Consider the following 15,174-nt stretch of genomic DNA (forward strand, 5'->3'; position numbering starts at 1 on the left):
AAAAAAAAAAAAAAAAAAAAAAAAAAAAAAATTCAAAAAAATTTTCTAGCCATGCAGGCATGGTGGTGCATGCCTGTAGTCCCAGCTACTCGGCAGGCTGAGGTGGAAGGATCACTTAAGCCCAGGACTTCAAGGCTGCAGTGCGCTATGATCACGACACTGCACTCTCGAGCAGCCGGGGTGACAGAGCAAGACCCTGTCCCAAATAATAAATTAAGGTTAAAAAACAAGTTTTCTGAACGAAAATGTCTATAGAAATTAAGAATTTCAAAGGATTCTCCCTTTGAAATATATGCTAAGTTACACATCCTGTCTACTACATTTTCTCTTATATGGTTGCTTAGTATTTATTTTCACCCAACTGACCTCATGTGTACACTGTAATCGTAGGTAATTAAATATAATACTAGCTGTTGGTACTTCTGAACGCTTTCCAAGTTTCTCTTATTTAATTCTTGATAAGATCTTTCAATTTTACTTGCTGTTCCCTTTTCAGTCTGAAGTCTTAAACTGTAATCGCACAGCCTTTAAGGTTCCGAGCTCTCATACATTTTTGTTCCTTGCTGGACTGACTGCCATTTCAATAATGCCCTTTCATGAGTTTTCCCTATTTCCTATTCTTTTTAAAGGTGCAGAACGAAAATTGAACTCATCACAGACTTACAAAAAGCGGAGTTTAAAAGAAACCTTCAAAATCATCTCGTTTCACGTTAATTAACTGAGGCCACGGGTCATAAAGCTTCCCCACCGCAAGGCCAAAAGCAAAATTCATGCCTTCCCACTTTCTCACAATCCCAAGTAGGACGGCTTGCCGAATCCGCAGGCAGTGCCGGCTGCTTTGCTACTCTTGCGCAGAACAAAAAAGCTAATCACTGCAACTGCTTTACATGAAATTGCACCTAGAAAGACTTTAAAACCCAGAGCTTCATTAAGTTTCCAGGCAATTTCCTTCCAGCCTGGCATGTGCCACGAGCGATTCCGAATGCGGTGTGCCCTCTCCCAGAGTGCGAAGCTCGCGGGCGCTCAGGCTGCCGTTTGAATGAACCCAGGAGTGGGAGGGACGCACAGGCAGGGTTGCAAGCCCGGGGCCCGCGTGCAGACGCGGAGATGCCAGGACGGGCTTCCCACGAGGATCTCAATGTCCCTGGAACAGGAATCACCCCAGGCCAACAGAGACTGGGGCTCCGCGGCACTGGCCCGACCCCCTAGGTGGCAGCAGCCCGAGAAGTGGAGCCCGGTCCCCAGTCCCCGGAACCTCGCGCTCCCCCAAGCCCGGCCCGGCCGGCGAACCGGAGAGCACAAGCAGCCTCAAGCACGCCCGGTGGCAAAGAGGCTCCCCGGAAACCGCGGCCCAACCCTACCCCAGTCCCGGGTTTCGGGCTCCGCAGAGACAGGGGGCGGGCAGGAGGAGGCGCGGGCTAGGACTTACCTGGCAGCGGCGGCGGTCCGCACCTCCACCAACCCCGACTCGGTTGCAGCAAGAACCGGAGGCAGCTCAGGAGGAGAAAATGCCGCCGCGGGCGGGGCCGGCCCAGGAGCCTGCGCGCAGCCCAGCCCCGCCCGCGCAAACATGCCGACCTCCTCAGCTCCCATTGGTTTCTGCCAGTACTAGCCACGCCCAGGACACGCCCCTGGCAGTCCCGAATGGGGACGCGGAGGGGCGGGGCCGTCTCCAAGTCCCTTTCGGGAACTTCAGCTGCCGCTGCTTGCGGAGGGAGCTGCCCGGGACTCGGTGACACCTGCTGTGGCCTCCGATCTCGACTGGGAGGTGGAAGAGAAATTTGGGGACTGCATCGAGAACCGTGGAAAAGCAGCCTTCTCAACAACAAAAATACAAAAATTAGCCAGACGTGGTGATGGGCACCTGTAATCCCAGCTGGTCGGGAGGCTGAGGCAGGAGAATCACTTGAAACTGGGAGGTGGAGGTTGCCGGGAGCCGAGATCACACCACTGCACTCCAGCCTGGAGAACAGAGTGAGACTTCATTTCAAAAGAAAAGAAAAGGAAAAAGAATAAAAGCATATGTATAAAACTTGCATCTATTGATGCAAAGTGCCACTCCAGGAATCTTGTATGCAAAGTGCCACTCCAGGAATCTTTTTTTTTTTTTTTTTTTAAGACAAGGTTTCACCATGTTGGTCAGGCTGGTCTTGAACTCCCCATCTCAGGTGATCCGCCCGCCTTGGCCTCCAAAGTGCCTGGATTACAGGCATGAGCCACTGCGCCCAGCCACTCCAGGAATCTTTACATTCTTTGGTTCATTCAAGCCAAAGAAGTGTTATTTCCATTGTACGGATGATGGAACAGAGGTTTCATGAGCTAACTGGCCAGTGCCAGAACCAGGGACCAGGGCCATGTCTCTCTTATTTCCTTCTCCTGTGTCTCCAGCTCAGGCCCAGGTTGACCTTAAACAATCCCTTTTCTGTCCTCCAACTTGGACTCTAGGTAAGTATCTGGATTTTTGTCCGCACACTGTTTTGAAATCAATAGTGTTGGACCCATTTGAAGTATCCTCTGAATTCTGACCATAAATACAATCCCCAGAGGATGGGGGAAAGTCTTTGGAATGCTTGCCTTTCTAGGGCAGGGAAGTAAGTACCTGACCCTTGCTATCTCTCTCTCACCTCACCAAGTCCTTTCCAGACTCATGACTGTGTGGCACTGTGTACAACCATACTGGATTCCTCCCTTTCCTGCAGAGCCTTTACACACCCAAACTCTACCATTACCCTAAGCCCCACCACAGTCTGTGCTAATAAACACATAATACTTGGAAATACTCAGGAATCTCCAACCTTCAAGTATGAAGATTCCTTTCTGGGTTTTCGTGTGCTTTTGTTCTGTTTTTCAAGACAGGGTCTCACTCTGTCACCCAGGCTGGAGTGCAGTGGCCCAGTCACAGCTCACTGCAGCCTCAAACTCCTGTATGCAAGCAATCCTCCTGCCTCAGCCTCCCAAAGTACTGGGAGTACAGGCATGAGTCACCATTCGTGGCTAAAGAGCCCTTTGAAAGAAAATAGAATTTTTTAAAAAAACTCAGGTCCCTGTAAAATAAATGTTAGTATTTTCAGTGTCCATTATGAAAATGCATATTGAATTTATGGACCACCTGCAGTAACCTTGGGTCCCCCTCAAGGTCTTGGTCCATGGATTGGAAACTATTTTTCTAGGGAATATTAACTTGGTTGCAGCAGCATAACCAGTTTAGAAACAAGAATAACAAAAAAAGGCCAGGTGTGGTGACTCATGCCTGTAATCCCAGCACTTTGGGAGGCTGAGGCAGGTGGATTCCCTGAGGTCAGGAGTATGAGAACATCCAAGCCAACATGGCGAAACCCCGTCTCTACTAAAAATACAAAAATTAGCCGGGCATGGTGGTACATGCCTGTAGTCCCAGCTACTTGGGAGGCTGAGGCAGGAGAATTGCTGGAACCTAGGAGGTGAAGGTTGCAGTGAACTGAGATCACACCACTGCACTCCAGCCTGGGCAACAGAACAAGACTCCATCTCCAAAAAAAAAGAATAACAAAAAAAGTGGTAAATCAAGAAACAGATCTGTGAACTATTCAGTTCTAGTCCCTGTTGGAGGCAACTTATTTTTCGTCTATTCTTTGCCTTCAGCTTTCCCCCCATTTGGCTCTTTGTGCATGTTTTTTATCTGACTATAGTTAACACACCCAGGTGGCAATATGGAATTGAAGACCTAGGTTCTACTCAGTCCTGGCCACTTTATTAGTTCTCTGATCTTGAGTTAATTAAAGTCCTCAGTTGCAAAATGGAAACAATATCCTCCCTACGGAATGTTAAATGAGACAGTATGTGCAAACATATACTTCGTAAAATGTAAGTGCAGTAGAAATATCTTTGAATTCATCTGGCTATGGCACTCACCGGCTTAAAATTCTTCACTGGCTCCCCAGTATCCTCAGGATTAAGAGTAAGCCCTCAGGGCCAGGTACTGTGGCCCACACCTGTAATCCCAGCACTTTGGGAGGCTGAGGTGGGCAGATCACAAGGTCAAGAGATTGAGACCATCCCGGCCAACATGCTAAAACTTCATCTCTACTAAAAATACAAAAATTAGCTGGGCGTGTTAGCATGCACCTGTAGTCCCAGTTGCTCAGGAGGCTGAGACAGGAGAATTACTTGAACCCGGGAGAGGGAGGTTGCAGTAAGTCGAGATCGCACTGTTGCACTCCAGCCTGGGAGAAGCCTTCAGGCTGGTACACAAGGCCCCTGACCACGTGGTTGCCCATCCTCCCCACCTGTGCACTTGCCATAAGAATTCAGTTCCAGGCCGGGCGCGGTGGCCCATGCCTATAATCCCAGCACTTTGGGAGGCCGAGGTGGGTGGATCGCGAGGTCAAGAGATTGAGACCATCTGGTCAACATGGTGAAACCCGTCTCTACTAAAAATACAAAAATTAGCTGGGCGTGGTGGCGGGTGCCTGTAGTCCCAGCTACTCGGAAGGCTAAGGCAGGAGAATTGCTTGAACCCAGGAGGCGGAGGTTGTGGTGAGCCAAGATCGCGCCATTGCACTCCAGCCTGAGTAACAAGAGCGAAACTCCGTCTCAAAAAAAAAAGAATCCAGTTCCTCTTCCTCACCCGTGCACTTGCCATAAGAATCCAGTTCCCCATCCTCCTCACCCATGCACTTGCCTCTCAATCCTGTATTCTAAAGTCCTGCCATACAGGCACTTCTCAAGTAGCTGGACTTTTAGTCTTTTGCCATTTAGGCCTTTTATTAGCAAACTGTGTTTAAAACAGTAAGATCCACACAGCCAAGAGCCCTCATTACACTTCCTTAGGTGGATGATGCCAATCTCTATGAGGAGCTGGGTAGCAGGAACCATTTTTCACCCACATCGTGGTTTTCATCATCTTGGCAATTATATGTGCACTATATAGTGACGACAAATGACAAATGCTTTGGAATCAACTACAATTTGATGAATGTGTGTTTAACTACATTAAACTACAGCAATAATGCAGATAATATGGCCCTGCATCTTGTCAAGAATGAGTCTGGCAGGTTTTTCTGGATGGTTGGTGCTTGCAGAATGAAAGACTTTAGTCAGACCTTTTAGGGGTAGCCTTTGGTGATTGGTGGAGGGAGGAGGTTGTATCTGAGACATCTGGTCACCACCTCTCTTCTTGGCAAAATGAAGCAGCAATGAGCCATTGCTACTCTTAACAAGAACACCTGGATAGGCTAGTGTTCCCAGCTGGTGTACTGGGAATGAGCCTGTGAAATTCTTTATCACGGGCCGGGCATAGTGGCTCACATCTGTAATCCCAGCACTTTGGTAGGCCAAAGAGAGCAGATTACTTGAGGTCAGGAGTTCGAGACCAGCCTGGTCAGCAATGGCGAAACCCCATCTCTACTAAAATACAAAAAAAAAAAAAAAAAAAATTAGCTAGGCATGGTGGTGCATGCCCGTAGTCCCAGCTACCTGGGAGGCTGAGGCAGGAGAATGTCGAACCTGGGAGGTGGAGTTTGCAGTGAGCCAAGATTAAGCCATGGCACTCCAGCCTGGATGACAGAGCAAGACTCTGTCTCCAAAAAAAAAAAAAAGAAAGAAATTCTTTATAATTATATCTTATTGCAGCAGTTCTAACTCTCAATCGGATTTTGCCCTCCAGGAGGCATTCACAATGTCTCGAGTTTTTTTGGTTGCCTCAAGTAGATGCTTGCTACTGGCAGGTCAGTAAGGACCTGGGATGCTGCTAAACGTCCTACCATGCCCAGGAAAGTGGCAGTCGTACTGAAGTTTGAGAAATCGTGTTTTATAGGAATGTTGCTTTGGGCATATGTTTTCCTGGTTACAGGTGCTGTGTTGAGAATGCATCTTTTTATTTTCTCAAAACACAAACAACAAAAAGAAAAAATAAAATAAAATAAAAAGAGAATGCATCTTTTGTGTAAGTCACTGAATGGTTGTATAAAATACGGCTCCCCAAACAGTGATACCCTTTTTACCTCTACAACTTGGCACACACTACATTGCACCTGCTGAGTTATTTCTCTTGCTAAGTCCTTCTCAGCCATCAGGCCTCAGTTTGGACACCACGTCCTCCAGGAAGTCTCTCCTAATCCCTAAAACCTGGGTGAAGTCGGTGCCCGCCCGCTTTGCGCATCCATGCTGCTATGAGAGCAGTTACGGCACTTCAATACAATGAGTGGTTTTCTTGGCAGTCTTCCCATGGAACAGTAAGTTCCTTGGGGTAGGAACCCCGTTTTGCTCATTAGTGCTCAGCATAGCACCTGGCACTGTGGGCCCCCAATAAATATAAGCACATTTGGAGAGTCTCTATAATTTGAGAGTTGGCAGGAAGAGAGAGGTCAGGATGGAGGCTTTTTCAAATTGTCTGTCCCTTCCCTTTGATATCCCCACAGTTGTAAGCCCTGCTCAAAAGTACCTCGGCTTCCTTAGATGTGTTCCAGTAGACACAATGGAAAGAACAGCAGTGCAGGGAAACCCATGTGAAGTCTGGTGAGCTGTACTTGGAAATCTGGTTTATTTAATTTTATGTCACTCTCTGCATTTATTTATTTTGATACTTTTTAAATTTTTATGCCCAAGGGTTAGTAAATTATGGTCCATGGACCAATTTATCCAGTTGCCTGTCTTGGTATGGCCCCAGAATTAAGAATAGTTTTTACATTTTGTAAGTGGCTACATCTTAAGTGGTTATGTAAGTATCTCAGCGTTGCCTCCTGGGCCCTAAAGAGTAAAATCTTCACAATCTGGTTCTTTACAAAAAATGTTTGCTGACCCCTACATGAGCCTTTGGCAAAATTTGCATTTAAATATTTCAGTCTGGTCTCAGCTGTTCCTTGGCTATTTTTTCCTGAGCCTGTTGGGGTTCGTTTGGTAAAAGGGGAAAAAGCACAGCCTGTAACAGCCGTTCCTAGTAGAACAGTCATGAGACCTTCAGGAAGACCTCCTGACAGCCTTACCAGGCAGTCTTGTAACAAGATTCTCTGAATACAATCAGTACAATTGACACACTTTACCAAATTCTCTTACACCTTCAGTTTAAAATCACAAGTATAAAATCAATTGCACTCTTTAAATGGAAATCTGTGAGATTCCCTACGAGAATCATTTCTTTCTTTACTGTGACACTTCACATGAATAGCAGACATATGCAGATAGTCTTACACTTAATGGTTAGTACTAAAAATATTAGTACTATGGGTTTGATTTAGCTCGTCGTTTCTATATTTAACTCTAAACCTTCCAGAGTTACATGATCATATAACAACAGATTTACCAACTCAGATGATCTGGGTAATTTAGATGATGAAAAAAAAATCAGGACATTAATAAGATTGTTTATCTTGAAGAGATCTGAGACTAGGACCCAGGACTTGGGAGCTATACTGGGCTGGGTCCCAAAACTGATACCCCAAAACACAGTGCTTGGCTGGGTGCGGTGACTCATGTCTGTAATCCCAGCACTTTGGGAGGCTGAGGCAGGTGGATCACCTGAGGTCAGGAGTTCAAGACCAGCCTGGCCAACATGGTGAAACCCCGTCTCTATTTAAAAAAAAAAAAAAGAAAGAAAAAAGAAAAATAAATAAATAAAACACGGTGCTTTGACATGCTGAACTGAAGAAAAGGCCACATCTCTCTGACTTTCTTCCCATCTTGCTGTCTCTCAATCCTCCCAAAGCACAGGATGAAATTGTCCTCTGAAGGTCCCCTGTCTGCCTAAAGTCTGGATCCACCAAAAAAGAAAACAATTACCTCTGTTCCCTTCCTTGAGCTTTCATTAACTGAACTTACATTGCAAGAAGGAAGACTGAACTTGTTCCACATACCTGGATAGACTTTTGTCACAAACCACTGTTTGCTCATTGGGCGCAATAGAGTTTGTCCCAGGCCATTGTATATTTCAATTCCATTGACATTCCCTGAAAATCCCTGAAAATCCTTTACTACCTGCCTAAATCATTCATGTTACCCCAACTCCCTTTCACTCAACAAGAGGATATATAATCATCTGTACCCCATTACATGGTGGGGGAATTGCTCTTTGATTTCCCCCCATGCACATTAATAAATTTATACAGCATTTCTCCTTTTTTCTTTTTTTTTTTAAAGCCAGAGTCTCGCTCTGCCACCAGGCTGGAGTGCAGTGACGTGATCTCAGCTCACTACAACCTCTGCCTCCTGGGTTCAAGTAATTCTCCTGCCTCAGCTTCCCAAGTAGCCAGGACTACAGGCATGTGCCACCTAATTTTTGTATTTTTAGTAGAAGTGGGGTCACACTATGTTGTCCAGGATGGTCTCGATCTCTTGACCTTGTGATCCACCCGCCTCAGCCTCCCAAAGTGCTGGGATTACAGGCGTGCGCCACGGCGCCCAGCAGCATTTCTCCTATTAATCTGCCGTTTGTAAATTTATTTTCAGTGAACCTTCAGAGGGCAAAAGGGAAATTTTCCCTTGGCCCCCTACAATTTTTTCTTTTTTTTTTGAGACAGATCTCATTTTGTTGCCCAGGCTGGAGTGCAGTAGCACCATCTCAGCTTACTGCAACCTTTGCCTCACAGGCTGAAGTAATTCTCCTGCCTCGGCCTCTCGAGTAGCTGGGACTACAGGTGCATGCCACCACCCCTGGCTAATTTTTATATTTTTGGTAGAGATGGGGTTTCACCATGTTGGTCAGGCTGGTCTTGAACTCCTGACCTCAGGTAATCCATCCACCTCGGCCTCCCAAAGTGCTGGGATTACAGGCATGAGCCACCATGCCTGGCCCCCTACAATTATTATACATCCCATTTTTATAGAGAAGTTGTGTCTGATCCATCAGCAGGGACCTTGAGGAGGGTAAGCCTTTCAGTTGTAATTGAGTTTTTCTACCTTCATCCCTGGGCATTTTCCTGCCAGTTATATCCTTCTCCAATTTGTTTGTGTTCTTTTTAACTTTTAAAGCTTAATTTGGGTGGAGAGAGAGAGAGAAAGACAACAAAAGAGAAACAAATCACAGTTAAAGGATTAAGAATAATGATAACTTAAAACTTCTCAATAGCAATGCTGGAAACTAGAAAACAATGGAGCAATGCCTTAAATTTGAGGGGAAATTATTGCCAAACTATTATATCTACCTAACCAAACCAGTAATGGGAGAATTGAAAAGTTACATATGTGCAAGCTCTTCTTTTTTTTTTTTTTTTTTTTTTTTTTTGAGGTGGAGTCTTGCTCCGTCATCCGGGCTGGAGTGCAATGGCATCAGTTCACTGCAACCTCCACCTCCTGGGTTCAAGCAATTCTCAGACCTTAGCCTCCCAAGGAGTTGTGACTACTGGTGTGCAACACCACACTCGGCTAATTTTTGTATTTTTACTAGAGATGGGTTTTCACCATGTTGGCCAGGCTGGTCTCAAACTCCTGACCTCAGGTTACATGCCCGCTTTGGCCTCCCAAACTGCTGGAATTACAGGAGTGAGCCACCACACCCAACAGGTGCAAGCTCTCAAAGAATTGACCTCTAATGCCTGTGTCCCCAAGAAAGCTAATGGAGGATATTCTTTCCCCAAATTAAGGAAGAAACTGAGAAATGGGGTTCGGGAAATAAGAGACCAGCAAAGGAGGATGGGGAAGGGAATTCTCAAGATGACACTGAAAAGAAATCTCAGTACAGGTGGGTACAGTGGCTCATGCCTGTAATTCCAGTACTTGGGAGACTGAGGCAGGAGGATTGCATTTGAGTCCGTGAGTTCAAAACCAGCCTGGGCAACATGGAAAGACCCTGTGTCTACAAAAAAAAAAAAAAAAAAATTATAATTAGCTGGGCATGGTGGGAAGTGCCTGTAGTCCCAGCTACTCAGGAGGCTGAGGTGGGAAGATCACTTGAGCCCAGGAAGTTGAGGGTACAGTGAGCTATAATTGCCCCCACTACACTCCAGCCTAGGCAACAGAGCAAGACCCTGTCTCAAAAACAAAACAGAAAGAAAGAAATATCAGGACAACAGCAACCAAGCTAGAATGCAGCAGGAGTACAAAGAGACTCTGGAAATATATTGCCAAGAAAAAAAAATGAAACTGATACATCACCTGATATTGGTGAAAATACTGATAGAGACTTTATACTTCTAATAAATAATTTTGAGGTGAATTAGAAATAGGTACCCAGAAAATAAAGCTAAATTTGTTTTTAATGAAAGCAATGATCAATTCCAGGAAAAAACAGGGGTTATATTTTTAAAAGGAAATATAATCATAGTATACTACATGGCTCAGCTATGAATAACATTTACAAAGTCAGAGTAATTAATACCGTATGTTGATTTAACCAAAAATTGTAATGTAATTATAATGAAAAGATAGTGAGGAACTCTGTGTATCGGTGTAAATACATGCAAGTGTGTGTGAGGGTGAGTGATAGGAATAAAGAGTAAGTCTTTGTCTTCAGTAGAAGGACGTCTCTATAGAGATATGATATCTCTATAGAGACAGCAAAAAAGAAAAGAAATAACAAAATAGAAGAACAAGGCCTGGCACAGTGGCTCACACCTGTAATCCCAGCACTTTGGGAGGCCGAGGCAGGCGGATCACGAGGTCAGGAGATTGAGACCATCCTGGCCAACATGGTGAAACCCTGTCTCTACTAAAAAATACAAAAATTAGCTGAACATAGCGGCGCTTACCTGTAGTCCCAACTACTCGGGAGGCTGAGGCAGGATAATCACTTGAACCCAGGAGGCGGAGGTTGCAGTGAGCTGAGATCACACCACTGCACTCCAGCCTGATGATAGAGGGAGACTCCATTTAAAAAAAAAAAAAAAATAGAAGAACAAATAAAAACACCAGGAAAAACAACGTAAAAAGTTTAAAGTGGTTGCCTCTGGGCATCGGGGTTCAGTAATAGAGTAGGATGAAGCAGATAAACATTCTTTTCATTGCAAACCCTGTAGAACAATTTTACTCTTAAGAACATGGGCCAAGCATCCCAGCACTCTAAGAGGCCGAGGAAGGTAATCAGCCTGGACAACATGGTGGAACCTCATCTATACCAAAAAAATACAAAAATTAGCCAGGCATGGTGGTGCACCTGTAGTCCCAGCCACTGGGAGGCTGAGGTGGTAGGATTGCTTGAGCCCAGGAGGCAGAGGTTACAGTGAGCCCAGATCACGCTGTTGCACTTCAGCCTGGGTGACACAGTGAGAGTATGAATATGTATAACTTAGGTTTTTTAAAATTTAGTTTTATTAATGAAAAAAATATGCTCCTAATGTTTCTCCTTGTCACTAGGTAGCCCTTCTCATTCTCTCTACAGGTGTCTAAATATTAGGATGCCTCCGGGCTCTATCCTGAGTCCTTTCATTTCTCAAACCGCACACTCTCCCCAACGGTCTCATCTAGTCCTGGGCTGTAAATGCCACCTGACAATTGCACACTTCTATGTCTACCCTGCTCTGTTTGCTACTCCAGACTCACATACCCAGTGGCCTATTTGACACCTTCTCTTGGATGTAGTTAGGCAACTCACACTTAAGCACACCTAATAGAGCCTCTTATTTTTGTCCCCGAAGCCTGTTCCTTTTCTCTTCTTTCTCATAGTAAATGTCACCATCAGTTATTCGAGGTCAAACCAAAAACGAAGATGTCATCTTTAATTTTTGTTTTCTCTCTCATCATCAATATCCACCCTGTATATCCTACTGTCTCTGCCTTTAAAATGCATCTCAGGGTCAGGCACAGTGGCTCATACCTGTAATCCCAGCACTTTGGAAGGCAGAGGTGGGTGGATCATTTGAGGTCAGGAGTAGGAAACTGGCCTGACTAACCTGGTGAAACCCCATCTCTACTAAAAATACAAAAACTAGCCTGGCATAGTTACACGTGCTTGTAATCCCAGCTACTCGGCAGGCTGAGCCAGGAGAATGGCTTGAACGGGAGAGATGAAGGTGCAGTGAACCGAGATCACATCACTGTACTCCAGCCTGGGTGACAGAGCGAGACTCCATCACAAAAAAAAAAAAAAAAAAAAGAGTTAGGTCGTCAGCAAAGCCTGAGTCCTGTCCTCTCGCTCTGCTCCCTGGGCAGCATAAGCTTCCCCACGGCTCCACCTTCTCCACCAACTACCGGTCCATGGGCTCCATCCAGGTGCCCAGCTATGGCACCCAGTGGGTCAGCAGCGTGGCCAGCATCTATGCAGGCGCTGGGGGCTCTGGTTCCCACATCTCCATGTCCCTCACCACCAGCTTCCAGGGTGGCATGGGGGCCGGGGTCCTGGCCTCGGGGATGGCGGGGGGTCTGGCAGGAATGGGAGGCCTCCAGAACGAGAAGGAGACCATGCAAAGCCCGAACGACCGCCTGGCCTCCTACCTGGACAGAGTCAGGAGCCTGGAGACAGAACCGGAAGCTGGAGAGCAAAATCCGAGGGCACCTGGAGAAGAAGGGACCCCCAGGTCAGAGACTGGGGCCATTACTTCAAGACCATTGAGGACCTGAGAGCTCAGATCTTCACAAATACTGTGGACAATGCCTGCATCCTTCTGCAGATTGACAATGCCCGTCTTGCTGCTGATGACTTTAGAGTCAAGTATGAGACACAGCTGGCCATGTGCCAGTCTGTGGAGAGTGACATCCATGGGCTCCACAAGGTCATCAATGACACCAATGTCATTCAGCTGCAGCTGGAGACAGAGATCGAGGCTTTCAAGGAGGAGCTGCTTTCATGAAGAAGAATCATAAAGAGGAAGTAAAAGGCCTACAAGCCCAGGTTGCCAGCTCTGGGTTGACTGTGAAGGTAGATGCCCCCAAATCTCAAGACCTTGCCAAGATCATGGCAGACAGGAGGGCTCAATATGATGAGCTGGCTCGGAAGAACCAAGAGGAGCTGGACAAGTACTTGTCTCAGCAGATTGGGGAGAGCACCATAGCGGTCACCACGCAGTCCGCCAAGGTCGGAGCTGCTGAGATGACACTCACAGAGCTGAGACATACAGTCCAGTCCTTGGAGATCGACCTGGACTCCATGAGAAACACAAAGATCAGCTTGGGAAACAGCATGAGGGAGGTGGAGGCTGCTACACCCTGCAGATGGAGCGGCTCAACGGGATCCTGCTGCACCTGGAGTCAGAGCTGGCACAGACCCGGGCAGAGGGACAGCGCCAGGCCCAGGAGCACGAGGCTCTGCTGAACATCAAGGTCAAGCTGGAGGCTAAGATCACCACCTACAGCCTCCTGCTGGAAGATGGCGAGGACTTCAGTCTTGGTGATGCCCTGGACAGCAGCAAGTCCATGCAAACCATCCAAAAGACCACCACCCACAGGATAGTGGATGGCAAAGTGGTGTCTGAGACCAACGACACCAAAGTTCTGAGACATTAGGCCAGCAGAAGCAGGGGACCCTTTGGGGAGCAGGACTCCAATAAAAAGTTCAGAGGTCATTAAAAAAAAAAAAACGTGGCCGGGCGCGGTGGCTCAAGCCTGTAATCCCAGCACTGTGGGAGGCCGAGGCGGGTGGATCACGAGGTCAAGAGATCGAGACCATCCTGGTCAACATGGTGAAACCCCGTCTCTACTAAAAATACAAAAAATTAGCTGGGCATGGTGGCGCGTGCCTGTAATCCCAGCTACTCAGGAGGCTGAGGCAGGAGAATTGCCTGAACCCAGGAGGCGGAGGTTGCGGTGAGCCGAGATCGCGCCATTGCACTCCAGCCTGGGTAACAAGAGCGAAATTCCGTCTCAAAAAAAAAAAAAACAAAAAAAAAAAAACGTTACTTATTCTCTTTACAATTCTCAGTCTCCTTAGAAGTAAAATAAATAGGTGTACATATTTCAGATGATTTTTGGTAAGAATTAAAGGATAAATGGAATAATTTACAGAGTGACCTCTGCATAATAAACATTACTATTGTTATTGTTACCATCATCAGGATTATCACCATTCCACACAACTCTTTCATGTTACATAAAGAAGATCCACCACATGTAGGCAAAACCAACATCACTAAATAGTTGAGTATAGAATTAAAACCTTTAATATTTCTAAGCAGTTTTGTCCTGAGGTTTATACTCATACTTCCAATTAATTTGTATTGAACAATACAATTTCAAAAATACAATATTAACAGCAACCTAAATGGCTACTTTTTTTTTGGCTACTTATTAATTATTATGGCCAGGTATATCTATAGGAAACTTAAAAAAAAATCAATTCAGCATGTTAAAAAAAAATCAATTCAGTATGCTAAAAAAAAAAAAAAATCAAGGCCAGGTGTGGTGGCACACGCCTGTAGTCCTAGATACTCGAGGGGCTGAAGTGGGAGGAGCACGTGGGCCCAGGAAGGTTGAGGCTGCAATAAGTAGTATTGTGCCGCTGTACCCCAGCCTGGGCAACAGAATGACACCCTGTCTCAAAAAAAAGAAAAAAAAAAAAGAAGTTCAATCTGAGCCTTAACTGGAATTGCCTGCATTATTTTTTTAGCCCATCATTTGGCTAAATATTTCACTCCCTAACTTTCTGAGTTTCTTTCACATAGATATTGCCAAAGCAAACTGTCAGACTTAAGTTTATCACAGGCAAAATTTAAAGGGTAAATTTCGACCTCCAACAGATGGAATAAATGGCTCTTTCCATGAAAAAGAGTTTGGGAAACAGTAAGTGATCTGGGGCACTTCCTGCTCAGAGGTGCAAGTGTAAAGGGAACTAAACAGGTGGCTCCCGGGGTAATTTTAGCCAGAATGTTCTGCAGTGTGGCTCTTCAGAGTGTCAGCGAGGACAGTACCCCGGCCTGTGGCTGCAGAAACTCCCTAGAACGATCAAGTACATTCACAGAATAACTGAAGAGAGCAAAGCCAGAACTGACACTGGGTTAGGAGTTGGAAAATTGAAAGATGTATGACCCTGTGAGGGCTGTGTTCTCAGTTCTTGGAACTTGCCCTAAGAACAGACTGTCATGCTCCATTTTTGCCTCTGATAAAGAGTGTACATGAGTTTAGCACAAGGACACAACCATGACATTTCCATCTGGTAACAGTGGAAGGGTCAGGGAAGCTGGCTGAGGCCCCAGGCTGGTGAAGAAAAGTCTGAGCTATTTTGACAGGGCCACGGCCATTTATGTCCATGGCATTCAAACTTGTTAAACTATAACCCACATTAAGAAACACATTTTACATCATAACCCAGTAAACACACACACACACAAACATACT

At 45.8% G+C, this 15,174-nt stretch overlaps 1 protein-coding gene and 1 pseudogene across 4 annotated transcripts in view; one reads left to right on the forward strand and one right to left on the reverse strand.

The window, feature by feature from the left end:
* Positions 1 to 1,556, reverse strand: part of SLC25A30 (solute carrier family 25 member 30) — a 27,119-nt gene extending 25,563 nt beyond the window's left edge. Inside the window, exon 1 of one of the 4 annotated variants that reach the window (XM_032294726.1) lies at positions 1,430 to 1,556. Coding sequence is in view for 1 of the 4 variants with exons in the window: in XM_032294723.1 (XP_032150614.1) it covers positions 665 to 699 (35 nt within the window). In the remaining 3 variants the exon portion in view is untranslated. The other 3 variants (XM_032294729.1, XM_032294723.1, XM_032294727.1) reach the window with 3 other exon arrangements.
* A 2,324-nt stretch (positions 1,557 to 3,880) lies between these two features.
* Positions 3,881 to 13,422, forward strand: LOC116562221 (annotated as a pseudogene).
* Positions 13,423 to 15,174: the final 1,752 nt, after the last annotated feature.

The sequence above is a fragment of the Sapajus apella genome, unplaced genomic scaffold (assembly GCF_009761245.1).
Source record: "Sapajus apella isolate SASKATOON/1434 unplaced genomic scaffold, GSC_monkey_1.0 scaffold32, whole genome shotgun sequence".
NCBI lineage: Eukaryota > Metazoa > Chordata > Mammalia > Primates > Cebidae > Sapajus > Sapajus apella.